This window comes from Thalassophryne amazonica, chromosome 14 (genome assembly GCF_902500255.1).
Source record: "Thalassophryne amazonica chromosome 14, fThaAma1.1, whole genome shotgun sequence".
NCBI lineage: Eukaryota > Metazoa > Chordata > Actinopteri > Batrachoidiformes > Batrachoididae > Thalassophryne > Thalassophryne amazonica.
In genome coordinates, this window is record NC_047116.1 from 3,902,986 (window position 1) to 3,919,431 (window position 16,446).

The following is a 16,446-nucleotide window of genomic DNA, read 5'->3' on the forward strand; positions in this document are numbered from 1 at the left end:
AAAGTCCTTCACAACTCTAAGGTGGACAATCTATCCCAAATTGCCCCAAGTAGAGGCGTTTTAGTATCTGAGGGGTCCTTTTCAGGAGCGTAATGATGTAGATGATTACGATAAATAAAAACACTTTGGCACAGATATTTTTTACAACTGAATGTAAAAATGGTGCCTTGATTAAAATCTGCTTCTTTGGGAAAAAAAAATATCATGAAGAGATTAGAGATTGCAGGCTGTGTGAAGGTGAGCTACCTGTCAGACATATCCAGCTCCTGGCCGTCCTTCATCCACATCACATCGACATTTGGCTCAGAAACCTCACATTCAAAAGTCGCCCTCTTCTTCTCTGTGATCTTCAGATCCTTCAGGTGTTTGGTGAATTCCACCACTCGGGCTGCAGTAGACCACAAAGTTACATTAGGACCTTAACACAAATTAAATTCTCCAAAAACTCTTCAGGTTTCATTGAGAATCGACACTTGATACCGACGTTCTGTCTGCTGAATGTGGAGTCGTTTGCTGAAACATTTAAACTACTTCATGACAAATATGATTGATGCAGATGCAGTTCCTTTTTCTATTTTGTAAACTTTGTAGGCTTTCCATAAGCACAGGTTTCAGATCACAACAGCTGGTAAAAAAAGGCCCACTGTTCGAATCCCTGCTTACCCTCAACATAAAGTTTGGCTGAAGTAACAGCAGAGCCGGCCATGAAGGTGTACTCGGCACTGTCACTGAAGTGAACGTTCTTCATGCTCAGAGTGTGTGTCAGCTGCTTGCAGCGCGCCTGACATCGGTCCGTAGAACGGATCTCCATGCCGTTCTTCAGCCATTTGTAAGCAATTCCCTCATAGTTGACGGTGACCTCAAACGTGACCATGTCTTTCTCTTGAGCGTTAACATCCTGCAGCATGGTGGTGACAATTGCTGGAAAAGATCAAAGCCCAACAGCTTAGTGAGGACGGAACGACTCTACACTCTAAAACATGCAGCTGCATTTGGTTATGTCCACTTGCTACCTCTCTTTAACATACAGAGCTCTTACAAGTTTTGGATGTTGAACTAAATGCAGGTGCATGTTTTAGAGTGTATGAACGTGAAGCACTTGGAGCTATGCAGACATTCAAATTTCCCACAGCAACAACAGTTTTTGGGGTAACTTACGGTGAACAGTCAATGTGGCAGACACTTTGTCACTGCCACAGACAAAGGCGTACTCTGCAGAGTCATCCTTCCTGGAGTTCACAATCTTCAGCTGGTGAGTTTTTCCCTGAACAACCACCCTGAACCTCTCGCTCATTTCAAGCTCTACACCGTCCTTCAGCCACATCGGCTCCACATTGAAATGTGAGACTTCACACTCAAATGTGGCTACCTGTGTCTCAGGAATCTCAATGTTCTTCAAAGGCTTTGTGACTTTTAGTGCTGTGGAGACAAAGATCATCATCATCATCATCATCTTCCATCCAAACAAACAACTTCAAAGCAACCTGACAGCAGTTTAAAGACGAGCTGATGGAGGTATACAAAAGAGATAGCAGAGGTATATAGACAAGATGATGGAGGTACACAGACAAGCTGACTGAGGTATATAGACAAGCTGACTGAGGTATACAGACGAGCTGACTGAGGTATACGGATGAGCTAATGGAGGTACACAGACAAGCTGACTGAGGTATACGGATGAGCTAATGGAGGTACACAGACGAGCTGACTGAGGTATACGGATGAGCTAATGGAGGTACACAGACGAGTTGACTGAGGTATATAGACAAGCTGACTGAGGTATACAGACGAGCTGACTGAAGTATACGGATGAGCTAATGGAGGTACACAGACGAGCCGACTGAGGTATATAGACGAGCTGACTGAGGTATACAGACGAGCTGACTGAAGTATACGGATGAGCTAATGGAGGTACACAGACGAGTTGACTGAGGTATATAGACGAGCTGACTGAGGTATATAGACGAGCTGACTGAAGTATACGGACGAGCTAATGGAGGTACACAGACGAGTTGACTGAGGTATATAGACGAGTTGACTGAGGTATATAGACGAGCTGACTGAAGTATACGGACGAGCTAATGGAGGTACACAGACGAGTTGACTGAGGTATATAGACGAGTTGACTGAGGTATATAGACGAGCTGACTGAGGTATACAGACGAGCTGACTGAAGTATACGGACGAGCTAATGGAGGTACACAGACGAGCCGACTGAGGTATATAGACAAGCTGACTGAGGTATACAGACGAGCTGACTGAAGTATACGGACGAGCTAATGGAGGTACACAGACGAGCTGACTGAGGTATACGGATGAGCTAATGGAGGTACACAGACAAGTTGACTGAGGTATATAGACAAGCTGACTGAGGTATACAGACGAGCTGACTGAAGTATACGGATGAGCTAATGGAGGGACACAGACAGGCCGACTGAGGTATATAGACGAGCTGACTGAAGTATACGGACGAGCTAATGGAGGTACACAGACGAGCTGACTGAGGTATACGGATGAGCTAATGGAGGTACACAGACGAGCCGACTGAGGTATATAGACGAGCTGACTGAAGTATACGGATGAGCTAATGGAGGTACACAGACGAGCCGACTGAGGTATATAGACGAGCTGACTGAGGTATACGGACGAGCTAATGGAGGTACACACAGACGAGCTGACTGAGGTATATAGACAAGCTGACGGAGGTAGACGAGCTGACGGAGGTATATAGATGAGCTGACTGAGGTATACAGACGAGCTGACTGAAGTATACGGATGAGCTAATGGAGGTACACAGACGAGCCGACTGAGGTATATAGACGAGCTGACTGAGGTATACGGACGAGCTAATGGAGGTACACACAGACGAGCTGACTGAGGTATATAGACAAGCTGACGGAGGTAGACGAGCTGACGGAGGTATATAGATGAGCTGACTGAGGTATACAGACGAGCTGACTGAGGTATACGGATGAGCTAATGGAGGTACACAGACGAGCTGACTGAGGTATATAGACGAGCTGACTGAGGTATACAGACGAGCTGACTGAGGTATACGGATGAGCTAATGGAGGTACACAGACGAGCCGATTAAGGTATATAGACGAGCTGACTGAGGTATACAGACGAGCTGACTGAAGTATACGGACGAGCTAATGGAGGTACACAGACGAGCTGACTGAGGTATACAGACGAGCTGACTGAGGTATACGGATGAGCTAATGGAGGTACACAGACGAGCCAACTGAGGTATATAGACGAGCTGACTGAGGTATACAGACGAGCTGACTGAAGTATACGGACGAGCTAATGGAGGTACACAGACGAGCTGACTGAGGTATATAGACAAGCTGACTGAGGTATACAGATGAGCTGACTGAGGTATACGGATGAGCTAATGGAGGTACACAGACGAGCCGACTGAGGTATACAGACGAGCTGACTGAAGTATACGGACGAGCTAATGGAGGTACACAGACGAGCCGACTGAGGTATATAGACAAGCTGACTGAGGTATACAGACGAGCTGACTGAAGTATACGGACGAGCTAATGGAGGTACACAGACGAGCTGACTGAGGTATATAGACAAGCTGACTGAGGTATACAGATGAGCTGACTGAGGTATACGGATGAGCTAATGGAGGTACACAGACGAGCCGACTGAGGTATATAGACAAGCTGACTGAGGTATACAGACGAGCTGACTGAAGTATACGGACGAGCTAATGGAGGTACACAGACGAGCTGACTGAGGTATATAGACAAGCTGACTGAGGTATACAGATGAGCTGACTGAGGTATACGGATGAGCTAATGGAGGTACACAGACGAGCCGACTGAGGTATATAGACGAGCTGACTGAAGTATATGGACGAGCTAATGGAGGTACACACAGACGAGCTGACTGAGGTATATAGACAAGCTGACGGAGGTAGACGAGCTGACGGAGGTATATAGATGAGCTGACAGAGGTATACAGACGAGCTGACTGAGGTATACTGACGAGCTGACTGAGGTATATAGACAAGCTGACGGAGGTAGACGAGCTGACAGAGGTATACAGACGAGCTGATGGAGGTATACAGACGAGCTGATGGAGGTATACAGACTAGCTGACTGATGTATATAGACAAGGTGAGGGAGGTTTAAAGATGAGCTGATGGTGGTTAAACAGGAGGCTCCATGAAAACTGCTGAAAGAAAAAGCTAAATGGCATTATTTCATGCAGTCTTGTATAAAGTACCTCAAGTGATACAAGGTCCCCAGGCTCCCCTACAAAACTCGAGCCTGCAGCACTGTGGGGCAAGCTGCAGGAGTAGTAGGGGAAGTTCTCCCAAGTTCTCCTAAGTTCCCCTGCTGTAGGGGAACTTAGGAGAACTTATCTCCTGCAGCAGGAGAACGTGGCTATGGGGAAAGGTCTCTGACACACCTTTGTGCGCTGCCCCACGGAAAGCACGTTATGAGGAATGAAAAAAAACAAAACACTGTGTGAATTAAAAGGCAGACGACTCTTTTCTTACCCACAACAACAGAGTCCTGGTAGTCATGATTGACATCTTTAAACTGCTTTGACAGAGGCTGATGAATAAATTGTGGGCACGCTGTTTCTAAATCAGAACCAGCACGTCCACAATCAATGTAGAGAAATGATCATATTTCCATTCGAAACAGCCACATCGGCCAGTTTTATGAGCGGAAGGTGCTGCGCTCCGGCTGCAGAGGACTGGATATCTGCCTGCTGTACAGCTGTGCTCCTGCTTTCACCTCTGCAAACAGGCGTTGCCCAATCAAATTTCTTCTATTTTTATATTGAAGTAACGAGTAACGAAGATGTTTAAGGGAAATGTATGGGAGTAAAAGTACATGTATACATGTTACTGAGGAAATGTAGTGGAGTAAAAGCAAAAGTTGCCAGAAATGTAAACAATGAAGTAAAGTACAGATACGTCAAAATTCCACTTAAATACAGTAACAAAGAATTTCTACTTTGTTACATTACTGATTTCATATTACTTTGCATTATGTTTGCTTTTGAAATATTTAATAATATCCAGGACATAGATGAGTCCGCTCAAGTTCACTCAGTCCTTATGTATTTATATATTTCTGTATATATTATCCATATACCTTCAACAATGAGATGAGCGCTGCACTGCAGATGTGCCACCACGGCGGTGTACTGTCCCTCTTTACCGCTGTCCACATGCTGAATGATCAGTTTGTGGTTCTTCTTCTCTGTCACAATGTTGTAGTGCTCATCAGACCTGAGCTCCATGTTGTTGAACATCCACTTCACGGGAATGTCATCTTCTGAAATTCCAACCTCAAATACAGCTGTTGCACCCAACAGGGATGTCACATCTTTTGGCTTCTTAAGGATTTTGATTGCTGCAGAGAAAATGTTCTACATTTAACTTCTGGCTTTTTCATTTTCATTTCCTGCAGAAGCTGAAAAAAATTGCATGAATGTAACAGAGCTGTATTGTTATTTTTTTCTTACTTTCGACGTTGAGCCTGGCGCTGGCAGACAGTTTTCCCAGTTTGAAAGAATAAACAGATTCATCCTGTGTGGTGCAGTTGTTTATCTTGAGCACGTGAACTGTGCCTTCAATTGTGATTTCATATTTATCGCTGGGTTGGAGCTCAACACCGTTTTTGATCCACTGTGCTCCCCTCACGTTCTCATGAGTCAGCTCTAGGCTGAACGAGGCATCCTGGGTCTGGACCACGTTCACGTTCTTCAGGGTCTTCTTCACCTTCACAGCTGTGGAGACAAACACAATATATACACTCAACAAAAATATAAAAGCAACACTTTTGGTTTTGCTCCCATTTTGTATGAGATGAACTCAAAGATCTAAAACTTGGAAGCTGAAAATGTCCCAGTTCTTGCATGGCCGGCATACTCACCAGACATGTCACCCATTGAGCATGTTTGGGATGCTCTGGACCGGCGTATACAACAGCGTGTACCAGTTCCTGCCAATATCCAGCAACTTCGCACAGCCATTGAAGAGGAGTGGACCAACATTCGACAGGCCACAATTGACAACCTGATCAACTCTATGCGAAGGAGATGTGTTGCACTGCATGAGGCAAATGGTGGTCACACCAGATACTGACTGGTATCCCCCCCCAATAAAACAAAACTGCACCTTTCAGAGTGGCCTTTTATTGTGGGCAGTCTAAGGCACACCTGTGCACTAATCATGGTGTCTAATCAGCATCTTGATATGGCACACCTGTGAGGTGGGATGGATTATCTCAGCAAAGGAGAAGTGCTCACTATCACAGATTTAGACTGGTTTGTGAACAATATTTGAGGGAAATGGTGATATTGTGTATGTGGAAAAAGTTTTAGATCTTTGAGTTCATCTCATACAAAATGGGAGCAAAACCAAAAGTGTTGCGTTTATATTTTTGTTGAGTGTATATATATATATATATACACAAATTTGCTTTGATATTAGATGGGGAAACACAGTCAATATAATTCAGCCACATGGGGTGTGTTGCCAGTGTATTCTGAGTGCAGGTGTCACCAACTGAACAGTCCCCCTAAAATCCCCCCCGCCCCCAATGACACGGTTCACTGATTATCACCTTGTTTCTACTTCACACTGCCTCCAGTCATCATCTGTCTCAGTGACAGATATCTGAAGCTTTTGTACAACAATCATTACCACACAAATTCAGCATTATTTCATCATAAAAGATGGAGGAAGTGATCAATGCGCCGCGGCTAAACGAGCTGCTAGCAGGTGCGTTCACTGTGCGTTGGTCATTTAAAAGCATCACGGAATTTCACAGAGTTTCTGCTTAAAATGGCCTCGTTTCTGCTTAAAACTGACTTTAGAATGATTTAAGAGGTTTTACTTTATCATTGGATGGTTAATAATCGCATTAATCCATTTGATTGCTTTGGGTGAAGAGACTCTGTCTCAGACATGCTGTTGTTGTCTGAAATGATGCATGCGCAGATGCAAAAGGCAGACCAATTTTTAGGGGCGGACCGTTCGGTCTGCTGCACCAGTCCCAAGCCCGGATAAATTAGGAGGGTTGAGTCAGGAAGGGAATCCGGTGTAAAAAGAGCCAAAGTTAAAGATGCAGATAACAAATTGAATTTCCAGACCAGATTGGTCAAGGCCCGGTTTAACAATGACCACCACCAGTGTTGTTGACTAACAGGTGCCGGCGGAAATTGGGTTACTGCTGGGCGAAGAAGAAGAAGAGGAGGAGAACATATCAAGACACAGTGGAAGAAGCGGAAAACTAGAAGGTTGGAGTGAGTTGGGACTTTGAATGTTGGCACTCTGACTGGTAAAGGGAGAGAACTGGCTGATACGATGGAGAGGAGAAAGGTAGACATATTGTGTGAGCAAGAGACCAAGTGGAAGGGAAGTAAGAGCAGGAGCATAGGAGGGGGGTTCAGGTTGTTGTATCATGGTGAGGAAGAGAAATAGTGTTGGAGTCCTTTTAAAGGAAGAGTATGCTAAGAGTGTGTTGGAGGTGAAGTGAGTGTCTGACAGGGTGATGAGTGTGAAGTTGGAAATTGAAGGAGTGATGATGAATATCATCAGTGCATATGCCCCACAGATAGGTTGTGAGATGAAGGCGAGAGAAGTTTTCTGGAGTGAGTTATATGAGGTGGTGGAGAGTGTGCCCAAGCATGAAAGAGTGGCAGATGACATCAGACAGGCATCTCCATGGTCTATGATATTTTCAGATGACATTGTGATCTGTAGTGAGAGTAGAGAGCAGGTGGAGTCTAGCCTGGAGAGGTGGAGATATGCTCTGGAGAGCAGGGGAATGAAAGTCAGTAGGAGCAAGACTGAGTCCATGTGTGTGAATGAGAGGGAGCCCAGTGGAATAGTGCAGATACAAGGAGTAGAAGTGGTGCGAGTAAATGAGTTTAAATACTTCGGGTCAACTGTCCAAAGTAATGGAAAGTGTGGTAGAGAGGTGAAGAAGAGAGTGCAGGCAGGGTGGAGTGGGTGGAGAAATGTGGCAGGAGGGATTGTGACTGAAGAATATCAGCAAGAGTGAAGGAGAAAGTTTACAAGACAGTAGTGAGACCAGTATGTTGGACTGCTTAGAGACGGTGGCACTAACAAAAAAACAGGAGGTGGAGCTGAAGATGTTGAGATTCTCTTTGGGAATGACGAGAATGGACAAGATTAGGAATGAACATATCAGAGGTACAGCTCGGGTGGGACGGTTTGGAGACAAAGTCAGAGAGGTGAGATTGAGATGGTTTGGACATGTGCAGAGGAGGGACCCAGGGTATATAGGGAGAAGGATGCTGAGGATGGAGCCACCAGGCAGGAGGAGAAGAGGGAGGACAAAGAGGAGGTTTATGGATGTGCTGAGGGAGGACATGCAGGTGGTTGGTGAGACAGAGGAAGATACAGAGGACAGGGTGAGATGGAAACGATTGATCTGCTGTGGCGCCCCCTAATGGAGCAACTGAAAAAGAAGAAGAAGAAAAAAAACACATTCAATATAAAAAAAGAATATTCTGGGGCAATTTGTATGTTTATGAGTTTACAGTACAGCTAACCTCCATCAAATGAAAGAAACTATCTTTTCTGAATACTAGTACAACAACATAGCTGTTTATTTTGCAGTAAATGCTGTTAACTAGTCAACCAAAGAGAAGTTAAAGAACAGAGTTAGAAAGATGCTAGCTAAGTGCTCTTCATGCTACACTCACTGATCTCTATATAACGCTGGATCGCTCATTGGCCAATATTTCTGAAGCAATTCGGTCGCCATATTACCACTCACATGTTCCACTCTTGAACGGTCTTTTCTATTGATCTTTAACCAGGCGCACGCAACTTTATTCTTTGTCATTTTGTTAAAAAAAATGCCTTAATCTGCAGCTGTAAACGGCGCAAACTGCCAGTTCAAAGTCTGTGGATGAACATTTCAGCTGTGAGTATGATTGAAATGGAAAGTAATGAACAATAATTTGAAGAGTTTTATCCCTTATTCCAGCATAGATGCAAAGATAATAATAATAGTAACAATAATACGCAGCTGCGCAAAGCTTGCTCTATGGTAGATGGAGGCACAAACCGGAAATAGCACAAAAAAATCTGCTCAGTGGGTAAAAAGCCACAAAAAAAGGCCACATCTAGATAGATAGATAGATAGATAAAGCTTGCTGATGAGTCCACAGAACTTGTATAAACTTTGATTAAAGAATCATAATTTTTAGAATGGAATATTTGTCTCAGTGAGATCTGTGTAACTGAGAATAGAAGGGGAGAAAATGTCAATGTACCAAAAGAAAGGAAATAAATCAAATATCTAATCATGGCAGACATAGATTAGACGGGATGAAGGTCACATTATCTGGAGAACAAAAATAAGACTAGAAGCACTCAGAGAGTGCAAACCTCCGCCAAGGCCATGGGGTCACTGACGCCATAACATCTACACGCCGTGGAATCACTGAACCTAAAAAAAAAAAAACCTAACAATGATGTTTGCTCAGTAGTAAAAAAAGTTTCATCTGCTGTGACTGGATAGCATGTATCCTTAGCGCTTGGCATCACAGTTTATTGCAACTTGCACCTTTCCCAGAAGCTACTGTCATCTGAGCACTGATATTGGTATTGCATGTGCTTATAGACAAAAACAAATAAGAGACAAAATTCAATTTATTATTCAACTAAACTGCAAATATATGAATTTTTTTAACATTTATGAAACACTTCTTTAAACAAGGCCATAGGGTCACTGACCCTAAAGAGATTCCCTCCTTGGCACAGTGATCTATTTCTTTTTGTTTCTTTCTCTAAAATTGTATATAATAATCATTAGATTATTAATATATAAACAAAAATAAATTTAAGAAATATTACAATTTGAAAACAAATGCACCGGAACGTGATGACAGCTGCAACGGCTTAATGCTAACTTTTAACATTGAAAATGCCACAGACATGCTAACGCGTTAGCATCGGGATCCGGATCGTGATCCGGATCACCACTAAAATTTAATCACTTGTTCCTCTTGTCATTTCCAACCACTCCACAAAATTTAATCAAAATCCCTTCAAAACGTTTTTGAGTTATCCTGCTGACAAACAGACAGACAAACAAACAAACGCGACCGAAAACATAACCTCCTTGGTGGAGGTAAAAATGAGAGAATCAGGTTGGTTATTACTTGAAATTGTTGACATTCTAATAAACTGTCTGTTGTGCGGTCCACAGAACGTGTGAGTGGTAAGATGGCCGTCAGTTTGCTTCAGCGGTTTGTACCATCGATTTTTATTTAATCCACTAGACGGCGGATGCAGCTGACTTAAACTTGGGTTAAAGTGATCTGAAAATGCTGTTTTGTGCAGCATTCGGGTGCTGTGACCACCTGACAAAGTATCAGCTGGTTAAATAAAGGTTAAATAAAAAAATAAATAAATATCAATAAATTGTGGTGTGAGCTTTCAAAAGTGTTTATTATGTGTAATATTAATGATGTGGAGAAATGACGAAAATTGCTTAATAAAAGTTTATTTTTTGTGTCGATCTGTATTCTGTAAAGTAGTGACTTCAGTTTGACTGCCTGAATGTTTTGTGGTGATAAATATCTCACCATTCGTTTAGGGATTCAATTAGAAGTCTCACTTTCATAAGTTTCCATTGATCCCTTTTTAATTAGCCTCTGGGTTTTTCTTCACATCAGGTTTTCCATCCTGAGATATTCTGTCAGAGCAAATTCATAGAATGGAGAAGTTTTTTCTCTCAGTTTGGTGGGTCACATGACAGTCGCTTTAACTTTGTATATTCTACTAATACATATAAGAGCACACACAAATGAGATTAATTTCTCTGTGATGTACTCCGTGCTAACAGTGAAGTGTTTTCAGGATTTCTTTCAACTTGGTCCAGAAATGATTGAATAATCTGACTTTCGCCCTGGCTGGCGTGTCCGTTTCATTTTATTTGCTATTTTTGTGGAGAAGCGCTCTGTAAAAGCGGCGTTGCAGGTGTGTTAAGAGCAGTCTTTAATATTAATATCTTTAATATGATGCGAGCGGTTGAAGCTCTTACTTTCACCCCTGATTATTTCCCAGCTTTAACTTAACTTCATAATGAAATGAATTAAGGATCAGATTAGTATCTGGTGTCGTGGTAGACATGGTGTGTTTGACAAACTGATGGTTTTATTTTCTATTCGGACTGGGACGAACAAATTAATTCAAGTCTATGATATAAATAAACTGATCCTCTTCTGTATTTGTTTTGAAAAATATTGGCTGTACAAATGTGGCACTGAGTTTAAATAAATGTAACAGCATGGAAAATGTAGATTTATGGTGAAAAAAAACACTGATCATGCCCATCAATTTCTATTTATGTCTGGTTATTAAATGCTAACCAACATGGCAGCGCTCTGGCAACAGCCAGCAAATGCGCGTATCACCCTGGTCCTCCATCTAGTGAGTACATAGAAATCAACGGTTTGTACGGAGTGTGTGGACCAGTGACCGGACCAGTGTTACATACAGATCAGTGGCTACACTCAGGCCCAGGCTTTGTGCTAAGCTATGTTAGCGCTGCTTACCTTCTTATATATCTGTAAGTCCCAAACCTCTGTATGTTTAAGCTTCTAAAGTGCCAACAAACGCAGATGCTTGCATGACAGCTGATACGTTGGTTATTCTGTACTGAAACTCACCAAAATTACTGACTTAAACTTTGTTCTCTGTGTCCAAAAAGAGCATCAGTTTGTGACAAAAAGCTAACTAGCATGCTAGTTAGGAGGCTAGATTAGCTTTAGGGGAGCATTTTCTGCTTTTTAAAAATGTTCACTCTATTGTCAGGTTTAATAACAAAGCAGCAGAAAATGTTTAAAATGTTGAAATTTGCTACTTTTTAAAATTTAATCAATTTTTCTAAAAGTTTTAAAAGTTCCATGAAAGTGAAAAATCTGTCCTGCTTCATTTCAGGAGCTAAGAGTTAAGAGAGATTTTGATCAGAGCTGTAAAACATTAAATACTAATTGATAAATTACAAAATCTTGGTCCCAAAATGATCTTTTTGAATTCAGTAACATCTCCAGAATTCAGTCATGAACAAGTTTTGATAAAATAAGGACCCACCCTCGACTTTCAGAGTGGCGGAGGTCTTGGAGGTGGCAACCTGGTAGGTGTACTCTCCGATATCTGTGGCCTTGGTGATGACGATGACGAGGCGCCTGATGACATGGTCCTCCTCACTTAGCACATTCTCACTGTAGTCAACAGGTTTGCCGTCCTTCAGCCACTTGCCCTCCGCAGACGGGTTGGCGACTTCACACTCCAGCACGGCTGTCTGGGAGTCAGCAACTACCAAATCTCGCAAGGGCTTCTTGATAGCACCACCTGTTGATAGGAGAGTCCAGGCAGTCAACACTTGGTTCTTCTATACTATAGTGGATTATCTTGAAAAAATGGAAAGCATGCCGACATACCTGATACTGTGAGCACAGCACTGCTGGTCTTCTCACCAGCTGCAAACATGTACTCGCCTTCCTCGTCCTTCATGGTGTTTAGGACAGTCAGGGTGTGGCGCGTGTTCTTGGACTCCATTTTGTATTGGGGGCCGGCTTTGAGTGGCTGCCTCTTGAAGGTCCAGAAAGCATCTATGCCTGGATGAGACACCTCAACCTCAAAGGTGACGTTCTCAGACTCAGCGCATTCTTTGTCTTTCATTGGCATCACAATCTCAACAGCTGTTCATAGGAAGAGTAAAGACAGTGAGCTACCTTATCAGCTTAGCAATGACCTCAACCAGCCCTCATTTGAGTGTCTTCATTCAACAACTTACGCTCAACAGAAAGGACACAGCTGGTGTCAACTCGGCCCACCACCAGTTTGTACCGTCCTTCATCTGAGGCGTACGTCCTGCTGAAGACCAGACGCTGTTTGGCTCCTTTGGCCACAATCTGGACTCTGTCGCTAGACGTCAGCAGTTTGTCATCATGGTACCATTTCACTGAGATGACATCCTGAGCTGAGATCTTGGCCTCCAGGACGGCCTTGGTGCCTTCAATAGCGTTTGTATCCTTCAGTGGGATCAAGATACCAATGGCTGCAAAGCGGAAAACACAAATGCTACAAGTGTCATTTTGGAATTCTAAACAGACATATCAACTAAAGTGACACTCGGGAACACACACAAACAAAAAACGATGCTCTGAGGTGTCTTACTCTGAATGATCAGCTTTGCAGAAGTTGAGATGTCCTGAGCAGGAACCACAAAAGAGTACATTCCATAGTCATCCTTGGTGGTGTCTTCAATCAGGAGTTTGTGGATCTGTTTGTCAACAACCATGTGCACACGGTTTGAGGCAGTGACAGGCTGGCCGTTCTTCATCCACGATCCTTCCACATTCTCCTGGGAGAACTTGACTTCCATCTGAGCGATGTCTCCCTCGCACACGGTCAGTTCGGGGAGCGGCTGCACCAGAGTCACCGGACGCACTGAAACATCAACAGTTTGTCAGACGCTGGATTTAAAAAAAACAAAAGCTGCAATGTGGGAACTAAAGTGTGATGTCCACAGGACACCAGCATTTGTGTCAGTTCTTGATGAATTTTAGGATGAAAATCATTCAGTTTCTAACTGAATCGTTGTCAGTTAAGAAATAAACCGTTGTTGCTTCCATGACAGATATATCTATCACTCACGTTTCATCTTCAGTGAGGCAGATGTCGTGAGGTCAGCAACTCTGAAAGTATATTTCCCCTGATCCTCCTTTTTGATGTCTTTGACGGACAAGGTGTGCCGTCCACGGCGAGATGACATGGTGTATTTACTGCTGGAAGAAAGTTCACTGTCTCCAAAGTACCAGCTGCCCTCTGCATCCTCACGAGACACCACACACTCAAACTCTGCAGAGTAGGTCTCCGGCACCTCTGTGTCCTCCAGTGGCTTCACCATTTCCAGCGGGGCTCCTGTGGCGGACACAGAAGGGTGGAGTTAAGTTAAATCTTCTGACTTTGTTTACATTTTATGTTTGCATTTACTTGTGTTGCCATGAAGGGCTTGATCTTCCATTTGGTGCACAGCAGCATACAGCATTGTTGCTTGTTTCTAAATGATGCCATGCTCGCATTCTTTAAATCGTGAGTGTACATGCGTGGATCTGTGTGACCAAGGGGGTGTAGGTCAATAAATGAGGTGTGACATGCTCAGTGTAGGTGCACCGCTTTCGTGAGGCAACACAAACAGGGGATCCGGTACAAATCTGCATGTTGACTTGGACTGGAGAATAGGCACAGGTTGTCTTAAACTGGGAACCTTACGCTCTTGAAATAAGTGCACCAATTAAGCACCACACTGTCCCCGTGAGCCAGCGGAATGTAACTGCGCTGTAAACCATCAAAAACCATGTCTGAAGTTGAGTGCAGAGTTTTACTGCTATTTATATGGTGCAACATCCACACGTACCTTATATAAGTGGGTTCACAATGTGCAGACACTCTACTTGTAAATAATAAGAACGAACTGAAAAAATACAAAAGTTGATCTTTGCGTTTCACCTCAGGGAGCTCTGGTGGCCAATTTCTGCTCGCAGTTGCGCAGAAATGTATTAAATTGCCAGAAAACGGCCCTTGAGTTTGCTGTCAAAATAGAAATGTGCCAGGTTCCAGCACAACCTGCTCTTACAGGCTGTGACTGATGACAATCTGATGATTTATTCAGCCCAGTCTCACGTTTTTTTTTTCATGCTCCCATCATGAAATGAGTCAAATTTTTGTGATTTTTTTTTTTTACTCAGTATTATTACCCCTACTCCTACCCCCAACCCTAACAACAACCACCACCACCCACCCCCCGCTTCACTTTTAATTTTGTGCAGCCATCACGGAATGAATTAGAATGAATTCGTACTGCTGTGATGAAAATAAACCGCTTTTCGTCACAATATCACAAACCAATAGATTAATGTAGATTTCATACTGCTGAATCACGACTTGCCGTGAGACCAGGTTGGATTTATTTTATGCTAAGATCAAAACACACCCATATCTAGTTAACATGCAGGGATCCCTGGACTTGCTGGACCCCTGAGGGTTAGAAGAGTAAAAACAACCACTTTCTGCCCTGCACAGTACTTTGGCCTCACATTATGTGACATGTAAATAGCTAAGTGGAGTTGGACACGTCCAAAATGTACTTGCATTCTGTGATTTAGACTGATCGCCATACGTCATCAAGCTACGGCTCTGAAGTGCCTACTTCATGTTGTTGCTGTTGCATTTTCTCTACTTTAGATCTCACCAGTGGACAGCCAACCCACCTTCAACACGAAGCTCGGAAGTCGTCCTGATGTGATCATCGTCTGCTACGACGCAGGAATATTCTGCAGCATCCCGCATTTCAATCATTAGCACAGACAGAAAGTGAACCTTTCTGTCAGAGTGCATTCTGTATTTGTCACCAGAGAAAATCTCAGCATTATTCTTCAGCCATTTGACCTTGACAAAAGGTTCATTGGTTTCACATTCAAAGGTGGCCATGGTATCCTTTTCCTTTGCATCAACATCTTCCAGTTTCTGCGTGAAGGTGATGACTTGCTTTGCTGCAGTTATTGAACATAATAATGAAAATCAGACAGCATTCATTGTAAAGCAGCAGGATGTAAACGTGGAAACACTGGAGATACTTCACCTTGCACTAACAGGAAGGCGTGGCTCGAGGTCTCCCCTGCAGTGTTAACAGCTTTGACCATGATGCTTGCTGAATCCTCAGCTGTGACATCTCTGATCACCAGTTCACACAAATGGTCCTCAGGCCAGTACCAGTAAATGTGGTCAGATTTCACCAGCTGAACTCCATTCTTAAACCACTGGCACTCAGGTTCTGGTCGGCCAACAACCCTGACTCTGAACTTTACTTCATCACCCTGTGCAACCGTCTGGCTGGTAATGCGCTCCAGGATCTTAGGAGCTTCCATACTAGGTGATAGTTTGACCCGCTCCGGTTTGAGGGGTGTGGCAGTCAGTTTGTGGCGCTCCTCCTCTTTCTTCTTCTCAGCTTCCTCCTTCTCTTTGACATGATGAAGCAGTTCCTCTTTTGTCTTCCGCAGCAGATCCTCATAGGAGTCGTCCCTCTTTCGTGTCTTGAGCTCCACTGCTGTGATGGACTCATAATAGCCTTCTTCTGTCCTGCGCTTAAATTTGCTCCTCAGCTCTTCAGTCTCCTCGGTGGCTTTCTCGTGTACAATTCTCTGTGCCTTCTTGAGTGTGACCACACTCTTTCAGCTGAGAATCCTCTGCAGGTTCTCAGCCTTCACAACCTCAAATGGAATTTTCCAGCCTCAGGTTGGAGCTCGGCTGCCTTGGCCCTCAGGAGCACGGCGAAGATGTGTTCTGAAGTCCTCTTCTGCTGAATCTCCAGCTTCACAGTGTGCTCGGCTGAACCCATGTTGCTGTCTGCCACC

The 16,446-nt window shown here is 43.6% G+C and overlaps 1 protein-coding gene across 1 annotated transcript in view; it reads right to left on the bottom strand.

The window, feature by feature from the left end:
* The window catches only part of LOC117525277 (titin-like), a 363,294-nt gene that overhangs the window by 274,065 nt on the left and 72,783 nt on the right, over positions 1 to 16,446 (bottom strand). Inside the window, 12 exon segments of the mRNA XM_034187118.1 lie at positions 247 to 388; positions 664 to 921; positions 1,159 to 1,419; positions 5,130 to 5,390; positions 5,503 to 5,766; positions 12,119 to 12,379; positions 12,469 to 12,729; positions 12,825 to 13,088; positions 13,208 to 13,480; positions 13,688 to 13,954; positions 15,304 to 15,585; positions 15,675 to 16,260. Coding sequence (XP_034043009.1) covers positions 247 to 388; positions 664 to 921; positions 1,159 to 1,419; positions 5,130 to 5,390; positions 5,503 to 5,766; positions 12,119 to 12,379; positions 12,469 to 12,729; positions 12,825 to 13,088; positions 13,208 to 13,480; positions 13,688 to 13,954; positions 15,304 to 15,585; positions 15,675 to 16,260 — 3,380 coding nt within the window.